This window comes from Carassius gibelio, chromosome A21 (genome assembly GCF_023724105.1).
Source record: "Carassius gibelio isolate Cgi1373 ecotype wild population from Czech Republic chromosome A21, carGib1.2-hapl.c, whole genome shotgun sequence".
Lineage (NCBI taxonomy): Eukaryota > Metazoa > Chordata > Actinopteri > Cypriniformes > Cyprinidae > Carassius > Carassius gibelio.
The window spans coordinates 3897508-3921799 of record NC_068391.1 but is presented as its reverse complement, the minus strand read 5'-3'; the positions used below and the strand labels follow the sequence as shown (position 1 = coordinate 3921799).

General features: G+C 35.7%; 5 protein-coding genes across 6 annotated transcripts; 2 read left to right on the top strand and 3 right to left on the bottom strand.

The window, feature by feature from the left end:
* Positions 1–29: 29 nt before the first annotated feature.
* Positions 30–5256, bottom strand: LOC127942156 (MOB kinase activator 1B). Of its 2 annotated transcripts, XM_052537764.1 has the most exons (7): positions 5098–5198; positions 3772–3873; positions 3527–3693; positions 2802–2895; positions 2601–2734; positions 2351–2514; positions 30–1460 (listed from the first exon to the last, which is right to left on the bottom strand). In XM_052537764.1, the coding sequence occupies exons 3-7, from the start codon at positions 3579–3581 to the stop codon at positions 1383–1385; spliced, it is 525 nt and encodes a 174-aa protein (XP_052393724.1). In that variant the 5' UTR covers positions 3582–3693; positions 3772–3873; positions 5098–5198; the 3' UTR covers positions 30–1382. The 2 variants fall into 2 exon arrangements, with proteins under 2 accessions (XP_052393724.1, XP_052393723.1); XM_052537763.1 differs by lacking the exon at positions 3772–3873 and having other exon boundaries at positions 5098–5256.
* A 662-nt stretch (positions 5257–5918) lies between these two features.
* LOC127941930 (calcium channel flower homolog) lies at positions 5919–13329 on the top strand. The gene is made up of 6 exons (XM_052537418.1): positions 5919–6107; positions 6304–6552; positions 9428–9500; positions 9597–9722; positions 10655–10762; positions 10866–13329. The coding sequence occupies exons 2-6, from the start codon at positions 6444–6446 to the stop codon at positions 10945–10947; spliced, it is 498 nt and encodes a 165-aa protein (XP_052393378.1). The 5' UTR covers positions 5919–6107; positions 6304–6443; the 3' UTR covers positions 10948–13329.
* A 571-nt stretch (positions 13330–13900) lies between these two features.
* On the bottom strand, positions 13901–17642 carry LOC127941928 (RNA exonuclease 4). Its single transcript, XM_052537417.1, has 8 exons — positions 17070–17642; positions 16659–16963; positions 15812–15964; positions 15533–15726; positions 14733–14821; positions 14578–14652; positions 14404–14478; positions 13901–14276 (listed from the first exon to the last, which is right to left on the bottom strand). The coding sequence occupies exons 1-8, from the start codon at positions 17277–17279 to the stop codon at positions 14139–14141; spliced, it is 1239 nt and encodes a 412-aa protein (XP_052393377.1). The 5' UTR covers positions 17280–17642; the 3' UTR covers positions 13901–14138.
* A 1981-nt stretch (positions 17643–19623) lies between these two features.
* Positions 19624–20395, bottom strand: LOC127941782 (cytochrome b-c1 complex subunit 9). The gene is made up of 2 exons (XM_052537177.1): positions 20217–20395; positions 19624–19909 (listed from the first exon to the last, which is right to left on the bottom strand). Exons 1-2 carry the CDS (start codon positions 20355–20357, stop codon positions 19859–19861), a joined length of 192 nt encoding a protein of 63 aa, XP_052393137.1. The 5' UTR covers positions 20358–20395; the 3' UTR covers positions 19624–19858.
* Positions 20396–20480: 85 nt separating this feature from the next.
* Positions 20481–24274, top strand: LOC127941781 (60S ribosomal protein L35). The gene is made up of 4 exons (XM_052537176.1): positions 20481–20628; positions 21171–21307; positions 22968–23049; positions 24071–24274. The coding sequence occupies exons 1-4, from the start codon at positions 20626–20628 to the stop codon at positions 24218–24220; spliced, it is 372 nt and encodes a 123-aa protein (XP_052393136.1). The 5' UTR covers positions 20481–20625; the 3' UTR covers positions 24221–24274.
* Positions 24275–24292: the final 18 nt, after the last annotated feature.

Here is a 24292-nt window from a genome sequence, read left to right as displayed (position 1 = left end):
TATTTAAATATAAAACATACACATTCATAAAATGTTAAGAGAAGGGTTTTATTTGCTTTATGTACAGCAAAAATACCATCAGTTAGTGATTTTATTATTATTATTATCAGGAAATCATATGCATGTATTTACATATTTAATCTACCGTAATTATTTTACAGTTCAGGGAAAATATATTCTAATTTCAGTGACAAAAAAGCATTATAAATACTTCACATCTATCTGATATTAATCAGCGGTTGGCACTTTTACACTATGGCATAGTCCAAACCACTAGAAGTAAAACTATTACATTCGTGAAACAATATGAATAACATCAAAATGTCCAAAGGAACGTAAACCTAAGGATTTTTAAACAACTATAAAGTGTTAATAGAGGAACGGAGATGGAAAAAAAGGTTAGAATGGAGGTAGAGAAGAAAAGCCCACAATCACTCACTTCAGAACCGAAAGCTGAATATCTCTAACCTTAACAACTAATACAACCAAACAATCAAGCTAAATTCATCAACGTACTGAATATTTCAGAACTGTACTGACTGTATGAGTAAGTATATTACAACTAAAATGCTTTAATAATTCAACAGGTTTAAATATTTAAGAAAAGTCTGGTAACCCAGTTGCACAAATTCAATGCTTCACGACAAACTTGTGCAAAACAAACATCTTATCAAAGACTCGGTTTGCATTCATTTCTTTGCGTCTTTTTAATGCATGGCATAAGATATAAATGCAAGGCTAACACTTCCCATCAGCCATCTGGGTCCAACAAAGTAGCAATTCTAGCATGCACACTTCATATTTATTATTTAAAACCTGGCTAAAATACTTCAAAGTGACCGATATTAAATACAAAATATATAGTCAATACACCAGCTCTGATATGAACTTCAAACAACAATTTTGTCCATTAACATCAGTGAGGACAAATAACAAGATCATTATTGCATAGGAAAACTGACTTAAACTATTCAACTCCATCTTTTTGCTGTCAGCGTTACAGAACTGAAGAATTAAACGCACTTTAACATTCACACTGGTCAAAGAAAGCATTCATTGCTTTAACACAGGCACCAAACCGGATCACTGGAGTCTGTACGAAGTTCAATTCTCAAAGGCTAAAATCCCTCTCTTTCAGTGACCGAACTGAACCAATAATGTGATTTCAAATCATATGTTACCATTTCATCCAGGCATCATTTTGTCATCAAATGGTTTGATGCATTTAGAAATATTAGTATTGTGCCATTCCTTCACTTCTCCTAGCAGTGCTGTGGGGTTAAAATCATCTATTCAGAGCAAAAGATAGAAACGAGAGTCAGAAGAGAGAGCAGGATCATGGGTTCTTCACGGTTAACTTCTGTTCCCCTCCTTATCTCAATTTATCTGTCTTTTGTTGTGAGTTTCTCAATGAGATCTTGAAGAGGCACCAGCTCCTTGCGGTCGATCAAGTTAAACTCCTAAAAATGTACAAAATAATTTATTACATTCATTTAAAATTCAAGAACATTAGTTCATACGTTTAGAATTGGTAAGAATTTGTATTGTTTTTAAAAAGAAGTCTCTTTTGCTCACCGAGGCTGTACTTATTTGATCAAAAACACATTAAAAACAGTGATATTGTGAAATATTATTACAATCTAAAATAACCATGTTCTGTTTGAATATATTGTAAAATGTAATTTATTTCCGTGATGCACAGCTGAATTTTCAATATCATTACTCCAGTCACACGATTCTTCAGAAATCATTCTAATATGCTGATTTCCTGCTCAAGAGACTTTTATTATTATCATCAATGTTGCTGCTTCATATTATTACGGAAACCAAGCAGCATTTATTTAAAGAAATCTTTTGTAACAATATAAATGTCTTTACTGTCACTTTTGATCGGTTTAATGCATCCATCACAAATAAAAGTGTTAATTTCTTCCAATTGTTTCAGTTAAGAGTTCATTTCAATTTAGTTAGATGAGCAATGCAACAGCTAAAACACAAATTTATGAGCATCACAAAAACTTTTTTACAGATTTACAGCTATACCTCTACAATAACTGGACTAGTTCAGAGCCAATTATTAAAGACAATATACACAACTGCTCATCCCATATCATGGATACTATATTTAATTCAGCAAGTTGTTTGACAACTGTAAGAAGCCTACAATTGATTATTAATTGCTATCTTTTATTTGATTATAAATTGCTATCTTTTATCAGATTGCTATTGCTGTCATTATAATAACAGAAATAAGGCACTTTAGGCCATGTTTTAGGGACTCTGAAATACCTCTTGTGGTTTACTGCTTGTGCATGCACTTTTAAAGACGTTCATAAAGCAGTGACAGCACCTGCACAAAGAAGATGAAGTGTTTGAAAGACGTGTTGAGGTGAGCCTCCTCCTGAAGCTGCATGACCGCGTCAAAGTGTTGATGATATATATGAGCATAAACTCTGAACAAACGCTTCAGGATGGTCTTGGCCACAGACATGAAGTTCTTGGGGAAGGGAACACCTGGACCGGTGAGACAGATTAATATACACAATATTTTTTTTTTTATTAGTATCTCAATGAAACTACACTATCTCTGCAGCAGGTACCTATTTTAGAAGGAAACAGGGTCTCATCATCCAGCTGGTCTTGAACCCACGTCATCAGATAATCAATGTACTTGGGAGCCGAGCACTTTATAGGCTTCTTAATGTTGGTCCCATCTGCCCAGTGATACTCGTATCTAAAGGGAAAGAGATGAGTGATGCCGAGACACGATCATTCATTCCTCACCGTCCAAACACACTCACTTTGGTCCTGCAGACATGACCGGGCAGCTGTCCTCCGAGCAGAAATCCGTGATGGTGCCGTAAAGCATGTTAATCTGGTTAAAGAAATCCACCGCTGCAGAAACAACCAAACAGAAACATTTAACGCCATTATTATTTTGTGCACAATCAGAAGTTCGACTTTGCTTTCCACCTAGAAAATGAATGACTGCTATATTTACATAAAAAAAATTAAGACCACATATTAAATAGTTTGTTTCATTTAAACCTTCACTTTTTAGAATTTTGAATCTTCACAAATCCATCATTTTAATATAGTATTAATGTGGCAAGCTGTTTGGGAGCACGTCATTAGGTTCTGTTCCTGTGCTGATGTCATTAGAAAGACAAGTGAGATACTAAAACAATCGTGAAAGTCATATTAATCTTTAAAACTTTCCACAATGACGTTCTTCTCATTTTTGACAAATTGTATAAATTCCAAAAGAAGAACTAGAAGTGTGTGCATGTTGGGGGAGGTGTGTTAGTAATTTTGCAATGGACACGGTGTCTCTTGGGAATGATTTGGTTTGGTTTCATCAATAGGTCAGGGGTCAAAGTTGTTAGGAAGGCAATGAGAAAAGCAAGCAAACATATAGAGAAACAAGAAAACCATGTGCAATCACTAAACACTCTAGAAACAACAAATGAATCAGTTTGTGGGTGTGGGGATGATTAGTAAATATGATGTGACTCTTGGTTCTTACTGTTGACGGCCACCCATTCATTCAGATCTTCTCCGTCAGGAAGCATGACGGCCATCCGCAGGTTCCCACTGCCCAGCGTGGCTTCAGCATGTTTGAGCAGCTCATACTGATGGGAACCTTCGGGGATATTCTTCTTCGGCTTAAACGTCTTAGACGAACGATTCCCGCTGGAGGAGATGGAACACAAAACACACTTAAAGGGAAAAGTTCACCCAGAAACGAAAACTTGCCAGACATTTCCTCACCCTCAGGCCATTCAAGATGGACAGATTTGGAGAAACGTAGCATTCCATCACTTGCTCACCAATGGCTGTGAATGGGTGCCGTCAGAATGGGAGTCCAAACCGCTGATAAAAACATCACAATAATCCAGAAGTAATTATTGTGATGTTTTAATCATCTGTTTGGACTCTTGAGTTGGTTGAGAACATTTACCTTCATTTCTTTAAAGAACGTCAAAGTAGTCTTTACGAAACACTGCCTAGTCATGATTGTTAGAAGCACATGTGTGTTATAATGTCACATTTTTGACATATTTCTCATCTGATTTACAAAGCAAATCTTCAGACAGAGACATGCAGTCCATCCGGTTCCAATCAAAAGAAATACGCACGCCACTCTACATTTTTCAATTCAGCTTCAAAAACATCATTCAAATGACATCACATGTCTGCGTTTGTTCTGAACTTCTCCTAAATCACATGCTTCCGGTGAACCATCACAAGCACTTCACAATAGTTTCCAAATGAAATCATTCTCAGCTGTTTTGAGGAGGTCGGTTTCCTTGTGACGGACTTCTCTAATGGTTCTAGACAACCTTATCTGTAAATTCAATTGCACAATGATGCATCATAACAAACAACTCCAGCTAAAACTTCAGATTACAGAATCAGATGTTCTTCATTTGAGATTTTCTCACTCTCTTCCTCTTGTAAGATGCAAACGTGTTCTTTAAAGTAATTACAGAGAAAGCAAATACGCCCTGTTCCCTCCCGAAATTATGCGATTAGAATGATGCAAGGCTGTTAAACTGAATTAATCAGCATTCTGGGTGGATAAAAACATCTTTTTGTCGTTTAAAAAGTCATTCATGACAGTTGCACTGCCTGTTTACAATTGAATTTCATGCAGTTTCATCAATAGCTCAGCTTCTCAGCATACAGTTCAGCCTGTGTTCAGAAGATTTTCAACTTTGGATGCATCACAGGCTTTGCACACCAGGCAACTCTCTGATACAAAGTGACACACAATGTGCTTTTTGAACAGCACAGTGTGAAACAAACATGCATTACATAAGATCTGCCCCCCTTCCAGTCCAGCACATCAGAGAGCCAAGAAACCGGGGCAAATGTGCCAGAATTGGGCTGATCTCGATCCTGAAGCATTTGCATGAAAAATGCCTATTTTAATGAAGCTGTCACGTTGAAATACTGGCACATTTAACGATATGCACGCACAAAACAGAGGTCAATTCGGTTCAAAAACTCAACAAGCTCTTTAGCAAGACGAGCTAAAGGAGTAAACTGATGCTTATCTATAAATATTCATCTAAATCACAGAGTCAGACTCACAATAAGAAGCTCATGTTCTCCTGTCTGTCCGGTTCAGAGTACGCTGCTGGTCCCTGCGCGAGGCTCGGCTTCGTGTAGCGCAGAGACACCTGTCAACAAACTTAACACAGCCGCTGATCCTCTCATTTGATGTGTAGATCTGTAAATGACGTCACATTGAGTAAATTTAGGATGAAGGCTGACATATGTTTTGGAGATCTGTGTTAACGCCAAACCACAAAATATCGCGATGGTTCGAGTAGCTGACGTCTGCATTTTTTTCTGATTGGGCTTTTATTATATTATATTATATTATATTATATTATATTATATTATATTATATTATATTATATTATATTATATTATATTATATTATATTATATTATATTATATTATATCATATTATATTATATTATATTTTTAATAAATCAGATAACGATGGCATTATACAACAGAATAGAACACAATAATTATGTATTTAAATCAAAATTCATATTTATTTATTTTAATTTAACATTTCTTTATCTTAGCATCTTTATTAATAAGAGAACAATAACATTATACAACAGGATGGGTAGATATGGGTATGTTTTTCCCCTTTCTTTAACAGTTTGGTTGTGACTCGATCTCATAATCTTGTAGTAGTAGTGTTTACCATACACCTTTAATATATTTTTCAATCTAATAATAATAATAATTAGTAATAGTAGCAGCAGGAGTAGTAGGAGGTATTAAAGGTATTATAAGACTGTATTAAAACTGTATCAAAAGCTGTGCTGACAAACACTTTTAAGTGCGTAAACTGATTGCGCGAATGCTGTTGCGTTTGATGCGTCTGACGCTCGTGTGCGTAGTGACGCATTATTGGCTCCACCCACAATGCAACGCAGACAAGGGAACCTCCAAGACAACAGGAGCAAGGGCTCTACTAAATTAAAGTGACATTACCCAGAAGATTATTTCACTCTTGAGGACACCGATTCAGCGGCCCGTTTTGACTCGAAGACGAAATTCGACAGCGATTCTGAGAGGTTTGGATTATATTCTGATGTGTTGCTGCCTTCTGCCTCTGTAACACCATAATGAGACCAGATAAATAACGCTACAACAGTGTCCTTTCAGAATTATTATTTTTTAACTAGGATGATTTTAAAATATATTTTATTTTCAGTTATATTTTGGAATGCCGATTGTTTGATAACTTTATTACGCAATTTGTTTATTCAGCACACATTACAATCGGCTATATACTTTCAAGCCATTGTTCTCGTCGGGGAAAAAGCGACTCCCTCAGGCCGCCGCGGTACTGCAGCTGCCGGTGAGTTATAAGTTAGACACCGGGAGTCTGAATAATTTAACGGTGGAAAATGAGCTCGGAGGAAGCGGCAGCTCCAACTAAAACGGTCACAGATGACGATGGCATGTCCTGGTGGTACCGCTGGATCTGCAAACTGGCCGGTGTCTTGGGTGGCATATGTGAGTATCATCACACGTGATTGTGGCCATATGGCTGTACAATGCAGAATAGACAGGTGTGTCCGTGTGTGATAGTATTTGAAACCTTTCCAACAAGGATACTGTCTTACAACCAACAACACAGTCACATGACATGTGCTGGACTTCTAGTGTTTTCACATCCTTGACTATAGCATATCAAAATAACCAAAGATCATGTTAAGATAGTGAAATCACTTCCTTAGAGTACAACAGTGGTTTTACATTTTTCAGATGCAAGGACCTTTAAATATGATCTACTATGTGTGAGGGACCCCAATTTAAAAGGCAAGATTAAATTTATATTGTGAAAAATGATTATAAATATTTGTTAAACATTATTACAATTATTATACATACATACATAAATACACACATATATAATAATTCATAATAATAATTTATGCATTTAGCAGACGCTTTTATCCAAAGCGACTTATATAAAATCAGTTATGTTGTTACGTTAATTACATTTTTCTACTCGCTATAGTGCTGAACTGTTAAATGTAGTATTTATTTATTTAAATAAAATTATATATTTTTAAATCTATTTATTTTAATAAAATTGTATATAATTTTTATTTTAATCTGTTTAATTATTTTGATGAAATTGTATATTATTTTAATTTTTATATTATTTTATTTGAACCTTATTTCTTTTAATCAGTTTATACATTAATTTTAATCTATGAATTGAATTTACTCCCACTCATTTATTTAAATCAAAATACATTTCATTTTTATTTTGATCTATTTGTTTATTTTACTCAAGCATGGATATTTATTTATTAATTAGCATATTACCATATTACTGATTATTATCAATCCCAATATCATATAGACCAGCATATGCTTATCATTTTGTCTCACTCTGTTAATCAATACATTTGATCAGATGATTGCTTTCAACAAACACATGTCTAATCAATCAATCAATCAATCAATCAATCAATCAATCAATCAATCATCTTCAGACAGTGACTCTCATAGAAAACACATAGAAATTCTGTCATGGAGAATCAACACTTATAAATAAGTACCACAGTTATGTTTCCAGGGTAATACCGTATTGTTCTTGGGGTACCATGCAGATGTATTGGTATATGAATATAATTCAGTATTATGTATTAAAGTGCGGTGATTAAAGCCCATTTAATCCATCGTGTTGAGATAAATATGATGAGATAAACTCAGATGCTGGAGTGGATTGTGTGAGCTCTTTTTGCAGACACTGTCATGGTAACACAGGTGTCATAGCAACTGCAACTTTCTCTTCTTCTGCTCTTTTCTTTCTCATCCTTTTGTTCTGTTGTGTCTTTTGTTAGAGTCAACATATGTTATGAATAACACGCTCTCTCTCTTTCTAGTGCGGGGGTTTTCAATCCTTTAGGGGCTTTAGACCCTCAAATACGAACTCCATCCTACCTTTTAACAGCCATCTATTTAGTTTCTCATTTATTCTGTGAAAAATAAATACTATAAATATATATGAAAAATATTATTTGCAAAATTTCTAGTTACGTTTCTGAGTTTTAGTTTTTTTCTCGTTATTTTACGTATTTTACATAGTTTTTTCTACTCATTATAGTACTTTTAGATTTATTATTTATTTACATATTTATGTTCATTTTTTTTATTTAAAACATATTTTTATTATTTGTTTGTATTACTAGAAATAAGATTAAAATACATTTTCGATATATATATGTATGTGTGTGTGTTTTATTTTTTATGGATCTATATATATATATATATATATATATATATATATATATATGTATGTATGTATATGTGTATATGTATGAATCCAATATTTATTCTAATTTTATTTCTAATTCTTAAATATTTATAAATAACAAATGAAATAATTTGTACAGACCCCAGTTTAAACCGCTTCTCCAGTGGAAACACATCCTGTCTGTCTCTGACTGTGTTCTGATATTGAGTGATTTAGCTGCAGGGGGATACACTTAATCACTTCTGTTCGGTATTATTCATTAGACACAAAGATTGTGCTAACACTAGATCTGAACACACACACACTGTTGTACCAGCAGTAATCTGTGTGTGTGTCAGCTGGCATCAATAGCTCTCTGTTCTCGTCTACATTTGCTGAGACACAGGTGACAGAAGCAGCTGCTCATCAAACCTAACAAACGCTTGCATTCCTTCCAGTCATCCAGCTGCTCTCTCCTGTGGGTTTCTGATTGTTCTGTTTCTAAACAACAAGTATAACAAGTTCCTGAAGCAGACATAACATAAACCTACATGCTCAGGTCTCGATCTGAAACCTCCATTACAACCCGCAGATTAATCTTTAGCATAAAACAGGATGTGAAGGTTGATCCTGACCACTGTATTGGAAGTGTTTAATCATATATCTAATGAATAAATATATATTTTTATTTATTATATTTTGTTTAGTTAATATTTCAATAATTGTACAACACAATTGCATATACATAGTTCTCTGATATTGATGATATTGATTAATGGTCACATTATATGAAAGTAAACGAATAAAATTATTTTTATAATATATTTAATCTTTTTAGTAAACGTTGGATTGATTGTGTTTATTTCAAAATATTTGTATTTTATTTTAATTTTAAATCAAGTGATATTTTTATATTAATATTATATAATATTATATAATATTAATATTATATAAATTTTTATTTTATTATTATTTTATTCATTATTAGCTTGGGAAATCATGGGCTATATGAGGAAATATTTGGTCATTTTGAGGTTATCAAACCCATCTTGATATCCCACCAAACAATGTTTTTATTGTTTCGATGACAAATATAGATGTTATTCTCAAAAACATAACACATTTCTGTCTTTTTTGTAGCATGTGCATCAATGGGCATCTGGAACTGTGTGACGGTGAATCCGTTAAACATCGCGGCTGGAGTTTGGATGGTGTAAGAAATTACGTTTCAGTTCATTCATTCAGTGTTTTTTAATGTAGTATCCAAGACATTCACAAGGTGAACTATCTGTCTCTTTCCTTCCCTCAGGTTGACTGCGTTTGTGTTGTTCCTGTGTGAGGTGCCCTTCTGCTGTCAGTTCGTTGAGTTTGCGAATGCCATTGCGGCGCGTGCGGACCGTCTGAAGCCCTGGCAGAAAGCACTGTTTTACTGCGGGTGAGTGCAGCTCAATGAAGACAATGCTATTGACTAACTAATACAGATTTACTGTGAAACAAGAAGTGGTCTTCATCCAGAGGACACACAGCAGCTCTGAAAGCTAAAGCGTCCACTGAGCCGTTTTTGTCTTCTAGGAGAAATCTGTACACAACAGGTGTAACTGTGTAAAATTATCAAATAAAAGCCTTATCTTTTAATGACGTCAGTAAATGTTAGTGTAACGTTGTATCAATCTTTAATCAATGATTAATAAATATTCTCGATTACATTAGTTTCTCTTAAGTTTCTATGAAGCTGCATTGTTGTTTTTCTACTCATTGTAGAACATTTCCACTGATCCTCTAGACCCCAGTGAACAATAATAATACATTACATTTCTGTTTATAGCCTACAAATACATTTTTACCTTTTATAAGATGCATAAACTAACATTATTTAATGCATTATGAACAAACATGATTATGAACTATAACAAACATTTGATATTAACTATAATATACACTTCAAAGCAATATTGTGAAATATTATTACAATTTAAATAACTCTTTTCTATTTGAGTATAGTATATGTCATTTATTTCTGTGATGTGCAGCTGAATTTTCAGCATCATTCCTCCAGTCTTTAGTGTCACATGATCTTCAGAAATCATAATATGCTGATTTGCTGCTCAAGAAACATTTCTGATTATTATAATCAATGTTAAAATCAGTTGTGCTGCTTTGTATATTTTTGTGGAAACGGTTTTGTAACGTCATAAATATATTTACCGTAATTTCTGATCAATTTAACGCGGCCTTGCTTAATAAAATGATAATTTCCTAATAAAAATAAACACATCCCCAAACCTTGAAACAGTAGTGTATTATTTATTGTAATGTGTTTTTATCTCTTGGATCAGAATTAACGCTGATTTCTCTCTGTCCCCTCAGGATGGCGCTGTTTCCCGTCTTTCTGAGTTTTTCCATCACAACTCTGTTTGGGAACGCCATCGCATTTTCTACAGGAGTGCTGTACGGACTCGCATCACTGGGAAAGAAGTGAGGGCCTTTTTGCATTTACTTGCTCACAGAAAAAAGCAACCTTTTACATTTTGCCATTACTGACGAACTGATGGAGGTTTGTGCTCTTTCTGTGTTTCAGAGGTGACGCGGTGAGCTACGCCCGGTTGCAGCATCAAAAACAGGGCGACGAAGAGAGACCGACAGACGCTTCATTGCCGTGAAGCCCCTCTACCTCCGTTCCGTTCTTTCCCTCTCTTTCCCTTCACGTAACTAGACGCTTCACCTGTCACCTGTTTGTTGGGATGTATTTAAGCTAACCTTTGACCTCTGACAGCGTGAGTCAGTCAGCACAAAGCAGCTCTCTGGTTGTTAGTGTGGGATTTATTTAATAAAATGGGTTTTAAGTGAATTGTTTCAGCTGTGCTCTCACGCACATTTGTTTCAAGTATTTATTTTATTTTGATCCTTCTTTATAAAAAACTGATGTATTTTAGGTTTACAAAACCCAAAGCTGGAGTGCAAAAATTAACTTCAGCGACTCTGCGCAGGGGATTGGAATTTTTGGCCATTGGGATTTCTCCCAGAATTCTTAGTTCCAAAAACATTTGTGACTGGTAAATCTTGTAAAAGAACAAACCTATTTGTATTTTAATGTGTAGGCATGTTAACAAAACGTGTTTAATTGATTCCAGGACCTCTGCAGGGAGCAAAACTAAGTGTGTTTGTGCGTCTATTTGTACCTCTAACAGGCCTTTACCCAGAATCCTTTGCTGCAGCATGTTTGGTGTTCATAAGAAACGGTGGAATGTCATTTTATTATACGCTGCTCCAAAATCTCGCAGTCACTTCCTTTGTTTGTTATTTGAGAGTCTGATCTACGCTCGTTAATCAGGTTGGACGCCATATTAAATTTTAACGGATGAAAACGAGGCTGTGAGGGACAGACTTTTACAATCTTAACAACAGCAAGCACTGTATAAAAGTTCTAGATCATGAACGTTTATGTGCAAAGACGTATCATCAGCTGAACAATCGGTTCGTTGCTAAAGAGCAGTAAAATCAGTCCCTCACAGCCTCGTTTTCACTCCTGTCAGAAAGGAAATCTGACGCTGCCCTGATTGAAGTCTGTTTAGAAGCTCTTGTGAGTGTTTTACTGAATGATGAAGTGCATTTCAAGTGATTTAACATTACGTTCCATCTCCAGGAACCTGTGTGTGTGTGTTTCGATCTTTCCTCTAAAGCCATGCGTCTCTTGCTGCACTGAAGAAGGGCTTCTTTTTTCTGGAACGAAAGTGACGTGATGTTTGTTTCTGTATCTTTCTGAGGCAGTCTCAGCACTGAGTGATGGTATGAAAGCCAACGGTACAAACTACAAGATAAAAGAACTATAATGTGGAGGTCAGAGGTCACGTTCTTACCTTAGTGTTTACACTGTTACTGGCTTTTGCCTGTGAGGGAGAATTTCATGAACTCTGTCAAGTACGTCTGGATCATATTTCAGCCACAAGTCTTTTTTTTATTTAATTTTTTTATGACAATTAAGCACATTTATTTCAGTTTAAATACAACAATTGTACTGCAAGAATAAAACTTAGAATTTAAATAAATCATGGTTGGAATCTTAAAATGATTTGCTTAATCGTCATTACGTTGCAATGCAGACATCAAATGCATTTTCAAAGTGTAAAATAAACATTATAGTTTTTTTGGTTTTAGGGTGAAACCTATTTCCACTACTGAATGAAAAGATAAAAAGGGTAATAGCATTTATTTCTTTATTTTAGTTTTTTTAATCAGAATTGTAAAAATTGCAAGGTATAAACTTGTAACAATGAGAAAAAGATACACTTATGAAATATTAAATATTAATATTAAAAAGTCACAATTACCTTTAAAAATTTGTATTCTGTAGGGGAAAAAAACTGTGAGAAGTACTTTTATTGCAAGTTAAAAAAAAATAAAAACAAAATCTGAGAAAACAAATGGCAAAAAAATTAATCAGAATTAAAAAAAAATAATCTAAATTGTAAGAAAAAAAGTCTCATGGCAGAATCAGGTTTCCACATAAATGTGATCTGAGCATGTTTGTGAGATTCATCCTTTTAGATGCTCACATGCTTTTATGAAATACTTTCACTAAACTTTTCACAATTTTTTAAAGTGTAAGACAAAACCTTGCATGAAATGTTCAGCCGGTAAAATGATTTCCAGTAACACATCTGAAGCTTTAAACTATTTCAATCAATACTTCACCAGCACACAAACCAGCTCAAATCTCTCGTCCACACAGACGTGTTGCAGAATTAACTTATTTATCTTTAACTTTTGGAAGCAAAGCTGAAACTCTAGTTTTGTCATCTCCTAAATGTGAAAACATTACTAAACACTTCTGTATCTCACAAACACAACATCACTGGCTGAAAAAAGGTTTGAAGTTTTTCGGCACAACCTAAACTTGATTGTCATTAGCTGTTTAGCAGTGATCTTTTCCCTCTGTGTATTTGTGTTGGATCAGTCACATGTAACTAACTGACTTTGCGATGTGTAAAAAGCATTATTTTTTTCTGTTTTTCCATGAGCTAAATAAAGACATTTGTCTCTGACCTCCTTGCATGCTTGTTCTGTTTCTATGTAACAGTTTCTAATCTAAACTATGATTTATCTATTACATTTAAAAACCCTGTGGGTAAAAAAAAAAACTAAGTTTTTAACATTGTTTGATCATGTCTGTGATCTGGCAATTTTAATATGCTTAAAGACAAAATATTCAAATTCATAAATCACCACCATTTCTGCGAGCCAATTTGCAGGGTGGGGCTTTTCATATCCTTAGCATATCACAAGAACATGGTTTGTGTAAGATTAGCAAAACATTTTCAGCTGTTTGACAACATAATGACCCTTGAGTTGCTGGGGGCGTGGCTAATTTGAATATTCATGAATCAGATTAGTTATAATGGATAAAATGTACTTTTAGGGGGATTTTAATTTTTTTGTATAGTTATTAAGAGAAAATAAATCAACACATTGTGCCATCAAGTATGGAGACTTTAATAGCGGTTCAGACTGAAAAGTATGGAAAATCTCCAGATATAATAATTATATATGTCATGTAATTTTGAACAGGATGGGAAATGGACATTTAAATTACTTGATATAAAAAGGGCTCAATAATACAGTTACACTTATTTATTGATATTCTGAACGGTTTGATGGTCTCCTCCATCAAATAACAGAAGCTGGGACTTGTTACAAACTGAGAGACATTCAGAAAGGAATATTAAACCCAGTTCATCATCATCAGAAGGTATTGCTCCAGAACAAAGCATGTCAGTAAAGTAGTTCCCCGCTCAGATCCGTGTTCAGTTTCAGTCTGAAGAGTTGTGATGAGTTTTTACTGGCTGATCCGAGTTTATTTGCTCTGGTTTTTAGAAGCTTTGGGTTTTCGGGGGCTCTTCTGAAATGTACCCCCCCGGGCTGCTTTAAGCTCCGCCTCCCACTGCTTCTTCACCAGAGTGTACAACCTCATAGTGGCCTGTGCGTCCTGGACCTATGAGACACACACAACATTAAACTGATCAAATGAGACAGCAACGATATTAAAGTATAGATCTTTTTTAACTCAATCGATCAAAGAAGACCGTTTCATTTGTCTTGGATGTTGATGAGAGACTTACAGATGAATGTTCACCCTGCTGGACTTTAACATTGAGAATCTCTTTGCATAAAACCCGCAGCGCAGGACGTGCGCTCTGAGGAAGACGACAAGAGGACATTGGCAATTAAGATGACTTTGATTCACTGACTGCATATTTTCTTATTAATAATGTTTATCAAATTGCCCGTAATACCTTTACTCTCTGCCTAAATGGTTTGTATTTCTGTGTGTCTCTGATCATCTTCTTGGGATGATCCAGCAGCAAAATCTATGAACAAGACATAGATGTTTAAAATGATATGATGACAATATGAACGTGATAATGGCCTTTTTTTGTGTGTACTGTACCTTTAAATCATTGTGAATGGCGTGTCCCACTAATATTCTTCCTTCCAGAATCTGAGCCACTTCTTTCTGGACTGTCTTGATGTCCTCACCTGTCAAATCACATGAAGAACAATAAATCGTCTCAAACACACCGGTTTCTACCACAGAATAAAACATTCAAAAGGTAATCATGACTTATTAATCTCACAATTGTGAATTTCTCTCTCACAATCTGTCATTTTTCTCAGAATTTTGAGTTTAAGGCTTAACTAATTTCATCATTTGCATCACAAAATGCATATTTCAACAGAAATATTAACATATAAATTTGTGAAAACGTACATTCAGAATTTTGTCCAACACATAATTTGAGAAAAACTAAAATTAACTAAAATTGAGAGATATAACATTAGAATTGTGAGAAATAGTCAGAATTGTGTTATTAACCTGACACTGTGGAAAAAGCCAGAACTGGGATGTTCAGTCAAAATTGTGAGAATTGTGTTATAAACACACGATTCTGAGAGAAAAAAAGTCAGAATGGCAAGATGTTAAATAAATTCAGATTTGTGAGAAATAGTCAGAATTGTGTTATAAACCTGCGATTCCATATAAAAAAAATGCAAGAAATGTTTATATTCCCTGCAAATTCTAAATGACATAAAATAGACAAAATTGTGTCAGAAATTTCAGAATTCTGAGAAAATACTTTCTTACTCCATTCTTAATCCATGCAAACAACTATTTCATCAAATATACTGTATTTTTCAAATGCAATACAGAAACTCAATCATATCGTTTCTGCTATGAGGGGTCCTGACCATTTTTGATGTCCGCCGGTCTGATGCCGCTGACATCCGTCCGGTAGTCCGTAACCTTTTCCGTGGGTTTGACGTATTTATCATAGATGCACTTCCCAAAGTGGTTGACGATGGAGACTCGTGCTAGAATGCTGTCCTCGCCATCACACCCGACGCCCACCATCTCACAGTCCATAGCAACAGCCCGGGTCAATCTGAAATCACCATCACGACAAGAGCCATTAGTGGACATCCTTCAAAAGCGCTGACTGAGTATCCAGAGAGCTGCAGGTGTCTCACCCCTCAAACGCGTGCTCTTTCACCAGCGCGCTCTCTGTGACTTCTGCACTGGACTTCAGCACCCCGCTGCGTTTCCGTACGATATCTGCAGCCTCGGGCCCCACCGCAGCCTCGATGTCATCCGGGTCCACATCATCGAACCAGATATCAGGCCTAAGACCAAACGTGTGTTAAAAGAAGACATTATAGAAGCTTGTTTCCGCTATTTAACTCTAAATCAAACGTTTCAGACTTTATTCTTCATAACTTCTAATTTTGACTTTTTGCATATTTTGAGCTTACACTCCACAATTTGTACTTTTTAAAAGCTGATTCTGAAAGAACTCAAATAAAGCTTAAACAACAGTACTATAGTAAGAAGAAAATGTAAGAAAAATTCCAAATAATATTTTATACGTTTATAATATTACTGTTTCACAGTTTATATTTATGAAAAAAAATACAACATGAAATGTAGATTTTAGTATGAGAATCCATTATACAATGATGATCAAGTTTAGGAGTTTAAAAATTAGACAATGTTTATGTTACGACCAGTTTATGTCTCACAATTATTACTTTTTTCCTATCTCAGAATCTGGAGTACATATTTTGCGATTCAGACCTTTTTTCACCTCAAAACTCATGTTGCATTTTTGGCTTACTTCTATGAATTCTGAATTCGCATTTTTTTTTTATTTTCATAGAAGTAAAAAACTTAATTGCAATTTTTTTCCATCTCCCAATTCTGAATTCTTTTTTTTTTTTTTTAAAGAGTTGTAAAATATGAACTTAAATATATATTTTTTTAAACAAGCTTCTACAGGACAGTCATATGAAACGAAGCAGCACTAAAACACACACATACTCTGCGGTTTTCATTTCCACCTCCTCAACTTTCTTCTTTTTGTTCATCGGTTTCTCTTTTTCCTCCTTTCTTTTCCTCTTCTCTGCTTTGAATTGTTTGTGTCCGGTGGAGTCTTTTCCGTTCTGTTGGAATCCATCTTTTTCTGCTCTTCCAGACGTCTCGGAAGCAGGTTTTTTGAAGGGTTTATCTGGTTTATGAGAGTCTTTGGAAACTGACTGTGTGTTCTGATGCTGCTTTCCTTTATTGTTTGTGGTTTTTGCCTGTTTTGTGTCTTCATCCTTCTTTTCAGGTTTGGAAGCAAGAATCTACACACACACACCAAATGTTAAAACAAATAGCATGCATTTCTCATTGATAATCAGTAATACAGGAGTTCAGTATGATTTTACCATGGTAAATAACTGCTCTTACCTGCAGTAACGTCTTCCAGTTGCACGAATACTCTTCAACTTTTGAAGGGGGCATAACACTTGGCTTTACACTTTTTGGTTTCGTCTTCTTATTTCTGACTGTCGTTGTGTCGTAGAAAAACGTCTTTTTATCATTATCGTGTTTATTTTTCTTCTTCTGACCATTAGTTTGAACACTTTCAGCGTGATTCTTCAGTTTAACTTTAGACATCCTAAGGTTTTATTTAAGTAACCTAATGAACAATCAGAAAAACTAAGGTGCTGTCCAGCTTTTTCTGTTATTACATGAATTTGACCAAATGTTTACATGTTATTTTGACGCTTTATATCATTAAGACAGACCTGTGACACGCATGTTAACGCGGAAAATAGTAAATATTTATATATGTAAAACGTATCTATATCTATCAGTCTGTTAGAATATATTTCTTTAAAAGCATTCAACAGTAATATTTGTAAAATAACTACCTACAGCTGCACCATGAGACAAGCATGCTGACGGAACGTTTGGTCGTGTGTTACGTCAATAGGCTCCGTGCACAAACTGTGCGCGCGTGAACGTTCCGCTCTGTATTTTGACACAGGGCTTCTCAATCGGGCTGACGGATACCCTTAATCGTCCGCAAAAATTAGTGATGGTGGTCCATGCAAAAGTCTAGAGAAAACCTGTGTAAAATGTGGTTTTACTTGTCTGTGCATATACGGTCAGTACTTGTCTGTGCATATACGGTCAGTACTTGTCTGTGCATATACGGTCAGTACTGCTTACTTTTTCAATCACATCCAAAGCTATGAGATTACAATTCACCCTGAGGTCCCTAAATGAACTTTTTAACTTTATTGTGTGTAATGCAAAAAATTCCACTGTGACCTAAAGAAGTGTTTGAGAAAATAGTGACATTAAGAAGTGCTCTACTGACACCAAGTGGTTGGTCTATCTTAAAACTGGACACTTTCTCACGTTTTACGAAGTACATTGCAAACCAACTTTGGCTTTTCAAGCTTTAAATTGATGGATAAGTGAGACTAGAGAACACATTACAGTGCTGCCCATGTCTCTAAATTACACTAGGTCAGCCAGAAAGCAAACTAATGATTTTTTTCAGTTGTTTGTGCAATTCTTCTCAAAGGGGCCTCAAGATATGCTGACATACAGATCTTTTAACTTCTGCAATACCATAAAATGAATGGTATATATATATATATATATATATATATATATATATATATATATATATATATATATATATATATAAGTAGTTATTTTAATAGAGAAATATATCCCTATTTCTGTTGGAAGTTTCAGCGTGATTTCAGCAGAAACACTAGAAGTAAAATATTTTCACTCATATGCGGTGGTTTATGGGAAATAACTAAAAATCAAACATCACCAGAAATTTTATCCCTTTTGAACTTGACGGTTTATGGTCCGAACATTGTTAATTTCTTCAGAAAGGCTTTTGTCCATCCCTTTTAAAATTGTTCATGGTCATTTTACTTATTTTAGGTTTGGTTATTCCCACAGATCCAAAATACATATTTAAGCTTAATTTTATGGCTGCAATAAAGAGCCTAAAATCTACCATTGGAAAATATAGGATCTTGCCATTGTTTCTAATTGGCCATGTTAATGCTAGAAAAATGTTTGCCCTTTGAAGGTCTTTATTTTTGTTTCAGAATTTACCAATCTATCTGACAAAATCTTTCTTTAGAAACCTAGATTCTATCATTTTATTTGGGGCTATAAGGCACATCGCATCTCTAAGGCTTGTTTAGAAAAAATTGAAAGAGCTGAGTGGATTGGCAATGGCAGTTTTACAACTTTATTTTTGGGCAGGAAAAGTTATGGATTTGATGTTTTGGAATGATGGCTTTCCTTGTTCTGATCAGAATGCGGCACATACTCTGGATTCTTATGGAATCTCATTCTGTAAACGAAAGTTCTCTCCCTGCTTTAGCCAATTTGTGTTCCTTTAAAGAATATCACAAAAAATGTTGTAGTGCATAGCTCTTTAAGGACATTCCTTGGTGGCACGCTGCCCTTTTTTCAGTCTCCCATTTGAATGATAGAGCATTTCAAGCGTGGAATAATAAGGATCTTTCCACATTTAATGACTTTGTACAAAGATGGTCACTTTTTCTCCTTTGACCATCTTCTTAGTAAATATCGTCTTACTTATTCTAGTGTTTTTCGTTATTTGCAAATTCGACATTATGCTCATCAGACTTTTTCTGACTATAGGATTCAGAAAGAAGAGCATTGTTTCTGTAATCGAGTGCGACAAGCCCCAGATTCTGTGCATATGGTTTCCCAATTAGTTTCCCTGTTCTCTACACAGGTTACTAAATCTTCTGATTATCTTAGGGTAGCCTGGGAAATGGAGGCAGAAATTTCGGTCTGAGATCTTGAAGAGAATACATAGCAGTTCCATCAATGCAAGACTTCAATTAATTCATTTTAAAATTGTACTCTGTTTTAAACCTTGAAAAAAAAAAAAACATCGCCTGAAATTTCTTCTTGCATTGCACACAAAAGAACCACCGTATTTCAACGATTCTGGGTCGTTGGGTTTATTCAGACAGAATTATGTTAGCAACACATTTATAAATGGTGAAGAATGTGGTATAAAGCACAATGACAAGCGGACACATCACATTTAAAGAGTCTCTGTCTATGTCCCCAGGACAATCCGGCTGGAAGATGAAACACAGCGGCTGTAGCACACTGTAAAAGCAGTGGATTGTCCAACTAGGTCACATCAGGAAACAGGACGCTCCACAAGATCATCATTATTCTTCATCCTTCTGTTCATAATTGTGTTTTATGTGTTTCCAGAGTTTCTACAAAAAGAAAATACTCAACTGAATGACAGCACACAGGGTGAGCAAAACACATTGCATTACTACATGCATGGCACATCTGATTGTACAGACACTCCAGATAAAAAATAAATTAGCATTACAGTGTAATGGCATTAAACTGTTTATATTATAAAGACAACATACATATATTTATATAACCATATATATACATCCTATACTTTCATCCCTATAAATATTTAGTTATTGTTATCAAGTAGGCTGATCAAGGTCAGTCTATCGGTGGGTCATGAGGAAATCTACCGAAATCAGTCGAAAGATATCTTACCCCTCGATTAATGTTGTCAAACATCGCTTCTCCAGCCTGATCAAACACCCTCTCGAAGACCACAGCTCCCACCATGATGGTTATAGCGAAAGTTGATGTTCTTCTGAAGAGCAGATTGTAGACACTTCTCGCGAGCGCCATGATGGTTGACGAAGTCTTCCGGGAGATTGGGCGGAGCCATGAGCTGTCAATCAAATCCATCGACCGAATAATATACTAAAAGTATTTTTTTACTGTGTTTTTCTTTATTTATTTTTACGAAAACGTAAGCCTATTTTAACAGGTACAATTGTCTAATAAACATAATGGTTTATTAGTTAATATTCCCTACCCTAGTTTCCTCCGTGACCCGGTAGATTTTACCACGTGACCTCTGCGACTTCCTTTCTTGTGGCAGCCATCGAGAGAAATGGTGAGGATTTTACTGAAACCGAACAATCTGAATCAATCCTGTGCGTTATACGTGTTAGACGATACCGAGAGAGAGTTTAAACTACACCTCAACTTGGGGGCGAGAGTTTGAGCACGGTATTTGAATATTTATAATCATGGATTAAAGTGAAATTTGAGTGAAGACGCGATGCATCGGTAGATGAAGTCCCAGTAGTGCACTTTAGCCTGTTAGCGTAGCGGACAGCTGTAATTGTGGTTATGGATACATAAAGTTAATATTATGGAGTTGGTTTGGATATTGTGGCTTGCAGTAGTCAACAGCTGTCGAATAGAAGTGGAAGTTATATGTCTAGACTGAACGAGTTTGACAGACATGCGTTTCCAAAACATCAGAAACCACTGCTAGCTGTAGACAACTGATTCTGAAGTAAACCAAACTTAACTATGTTTTTGTAAGTTTTCGATAGCTGTGCATCGTTCCAGTAGTCTCTCAGTAATTATCTTTAATACACAAATGGTTTGATGTGATTCAAATGCTAATGAGTGATGTGTGTTTTGTAGGCAAAGATCAAGGCCAGAGACCTGCGCGGGAAGAAAAAGGAGGAGCTGCTGAAACAGCTGGAGGATCTGAAGGTGGAGCTCTCCCAGCTGCGCGTTGCCAAGGTTACGGGAGGAGCTGCATCCAAACTCTCCAAGATGTGAGTGATGGAGTCGGCTGTGTCTCGATAAGCTCACGAGCTCAGTAGTCAGGACACTGATGAGGGGAGTCCTTTCATTGCACTGGAGAGTCTGCTCCCTGAAAAATCCCACAATGCACTGCAAAAACTAGGGAGCATTTGTGCTCACTATGATCCATATCCGGATATTACATCATTTCTGATATGTGATTAATGATTTACAGGGTTAGTTCATCCAAAAATGAAAATGATGTCATTAATGACTCACCCTTGTTTCATTTCAAACCCTTAAGACCTCTGTTCATTTTCGGAACACGGTTTAAGATATTTAAGATTTAGTCCAAGAGCTCTCAGTCCCTCCATTGAAAATCTGTGTACGGTCTACTGTCCATGTCCAGAAAGGTAATAAAAAACATCTTCAAAGTAGTCCATGTGACATCAGAGGGTCAGTTAGAATTTGTTGAAGCATTGAAAATACATTTTGGTCCAAACATTATGACTTTATTCAGCATTGTCTTCTCTTCCGGGTCTGTTGTGAGTGCGTTCACGACGCTGCTGATGTGTTATCTTTGTTATTGGGCGCACCAGAAAACTTGTCAGTAGTGTTGTGACCCGGAAGAGAAGACAATGCTGAAGTCTGAATGCTAAAGTCATAATTTTTTGTTATTTTTGGACCAAAATGTATTTTCAATGCTTCAGCAAATTCTAACTGACCCTCTGATGTCACATGGACTACTTTGATGATTTTCTTACCTTTTTGGACATGTTTCACAGTGAAACATGTAACACCGTTTCAGTGGAGGGACTGAGAGCTCTCGGACTAAATCTAAAATATCTTAAACTGTGTTTCGAAGATGAACGGAGGTCCCACAGGTTTGGAACCACATGAGGGTGAGTTATTAATGACATCATTTTCATTTTGGATGAACTAACCCTTTAAACACATGTCTGGTTTTTAGTATTTCAGCAAAAACACATTGCTAGAAAGGTAATGATCACATCTAGTAAACATTTATAAAAAAAATGTAATTAAATGTAGCAGAATGATGTTTAAAGAGAAAAATTTAGATTGGTCCTGCTTGTTGTTGATTACCAACTGTGGCATTCTACATTGAGTAATCACTGTCCCAATGTGCAGTGAGCCAGGGACCAAACCAGTGAGCAGATTCGTGTACATGATATACTGATTCACGAGCACAGGAGCTGATTGAGACGCACCCTTTACCAGTTTACAGAAGATCCAGATTATTGGAGACGTGTGCTGTTTAGGAGGAATAATGATCTGGGGCCCTTCTATGTTTCAATGTCAGCTTTAGTGTGATGGGAACACGTGTGTATTTTGTTTCTTTAGTGTAGTCTGATCCAAGGACGTTCAGTATACACATCACACACATTCTGCAGGTCTTAAAAGGACTTAAAGTCTTAATTCACCTCTCTACAAGTTAATTTCCATATGTTTCTATGTTCTAGTGGTTGAGAGGAAAGTAGTTTTCAGTGTATCTTACATAAAACCTGCAGAACCCTGTGTGTGTCTGTTCCATTCATTGGAAACATGTTTTGAAATTGTTTGTGGCCGCAATTCTTTTGCGTTTCGGTCAAAAATGTTGTTCTGGGATTAATTGAAGATGATGAAGAATTAAGTGGAAAGCATCATTCTAATCATTGTTTCCTCTCTTTTCAGCCGCGTTGTCCGCAAGTCCATCGCCAGAGTCCTCACAGTTATCAACCAGACACAGAAGGAGAATCTGAGGAAGTTTTACAAGGTCAGTTTAATGCCACTGATCACCTAAATGCACACATGCTAAGATGCTCTTTCAATGCAGGTAACACCTTGAAGTCTTTACATTTTTTAGATGAGATCAAATTTAAAGATAACTTAAACCCGTTCAGTTTATCTTGACAGCAGATACATTTAGAAGAGTTTGATTGATTTTAATGTGGAAGCTGTAATGGCCATCAGTCATTCCAGTGTTCAGATGACCTGATTTGTTATGAGAGACAAACTACAGAGCGTCTGTTTAGACTCCAGCAGGACGATCACCCAGCACTCCTCCTGCTGAAGTGGAGCTAGTGTGAATATTCTCTTGCTAAAGAAACATGACGGTTCATGGCAGAGTCTTTAAATGATGCTCATCTGCTGTGAGCAGCCGACAGATCATTTATATCCTATCATTTAATGAACTTCAGCTGTAGTTACTGGAGAACCAGGTGTTTTTTTTACACCTAGTCTTATATACACACATTTTATGTACATTTAAACTCTATACTTTCCATTATATTACCTTGCCATTTATTTTTACTGTTTGGTTCTTTGATCCCATTTCTAAATCCACTCTTGTGATATCTCTGTGTTTCTCACAAGCACTCGTATGAATGGAAACTACAACTAATTATGTTCCCATTTGGTCCAATAGAAAAATAAAAATAAATCCACAATTAGCATTTCTATGATGTTCCAAAAGAGGAAGAAAGTGAGATTGATTCCACTAATCAGCAGAGAGAGGTTTCCGTCACTTCCTCAGCCGTATTAGAAACGCTAACTAGATTTCTGAAATGAAGTGCCAAGGTTAATGCAAAGTAGTGTTACAATTTTTTTTAAATGCAAATATAAAAACAGATTTAAACGTGTAACAATAAAAAAAAAATATATATATATATAGAAATAAGTAATATATTATATCATAAGTGTACTATAAGTGTAAGTGGTTTTCTAGATTTAGATTTGTTGACTGCTTGTAATGTCCATCTTGTAGTTTCTAACAGTCCTGCTCTCTTCATGTTCAGGGGAAGAAGTACAAGCCTTTGGACCTGAGGCCCAGGAAGACTCGTGCCATCCGTCGTCAGCTGACAAAACACGAGCAGAACCTGATGACCAAGAAGATGCAGAGGAAGTCCCGCCTCTACGGCATCCGCAAGTTCGCGGTCAAGGCTTAAAAGGCTGTACTGTTGTTTATCACTGAAAAAATAAACACCTCACCGTGGAATTAAGACGCCTGAGTCTGTGTG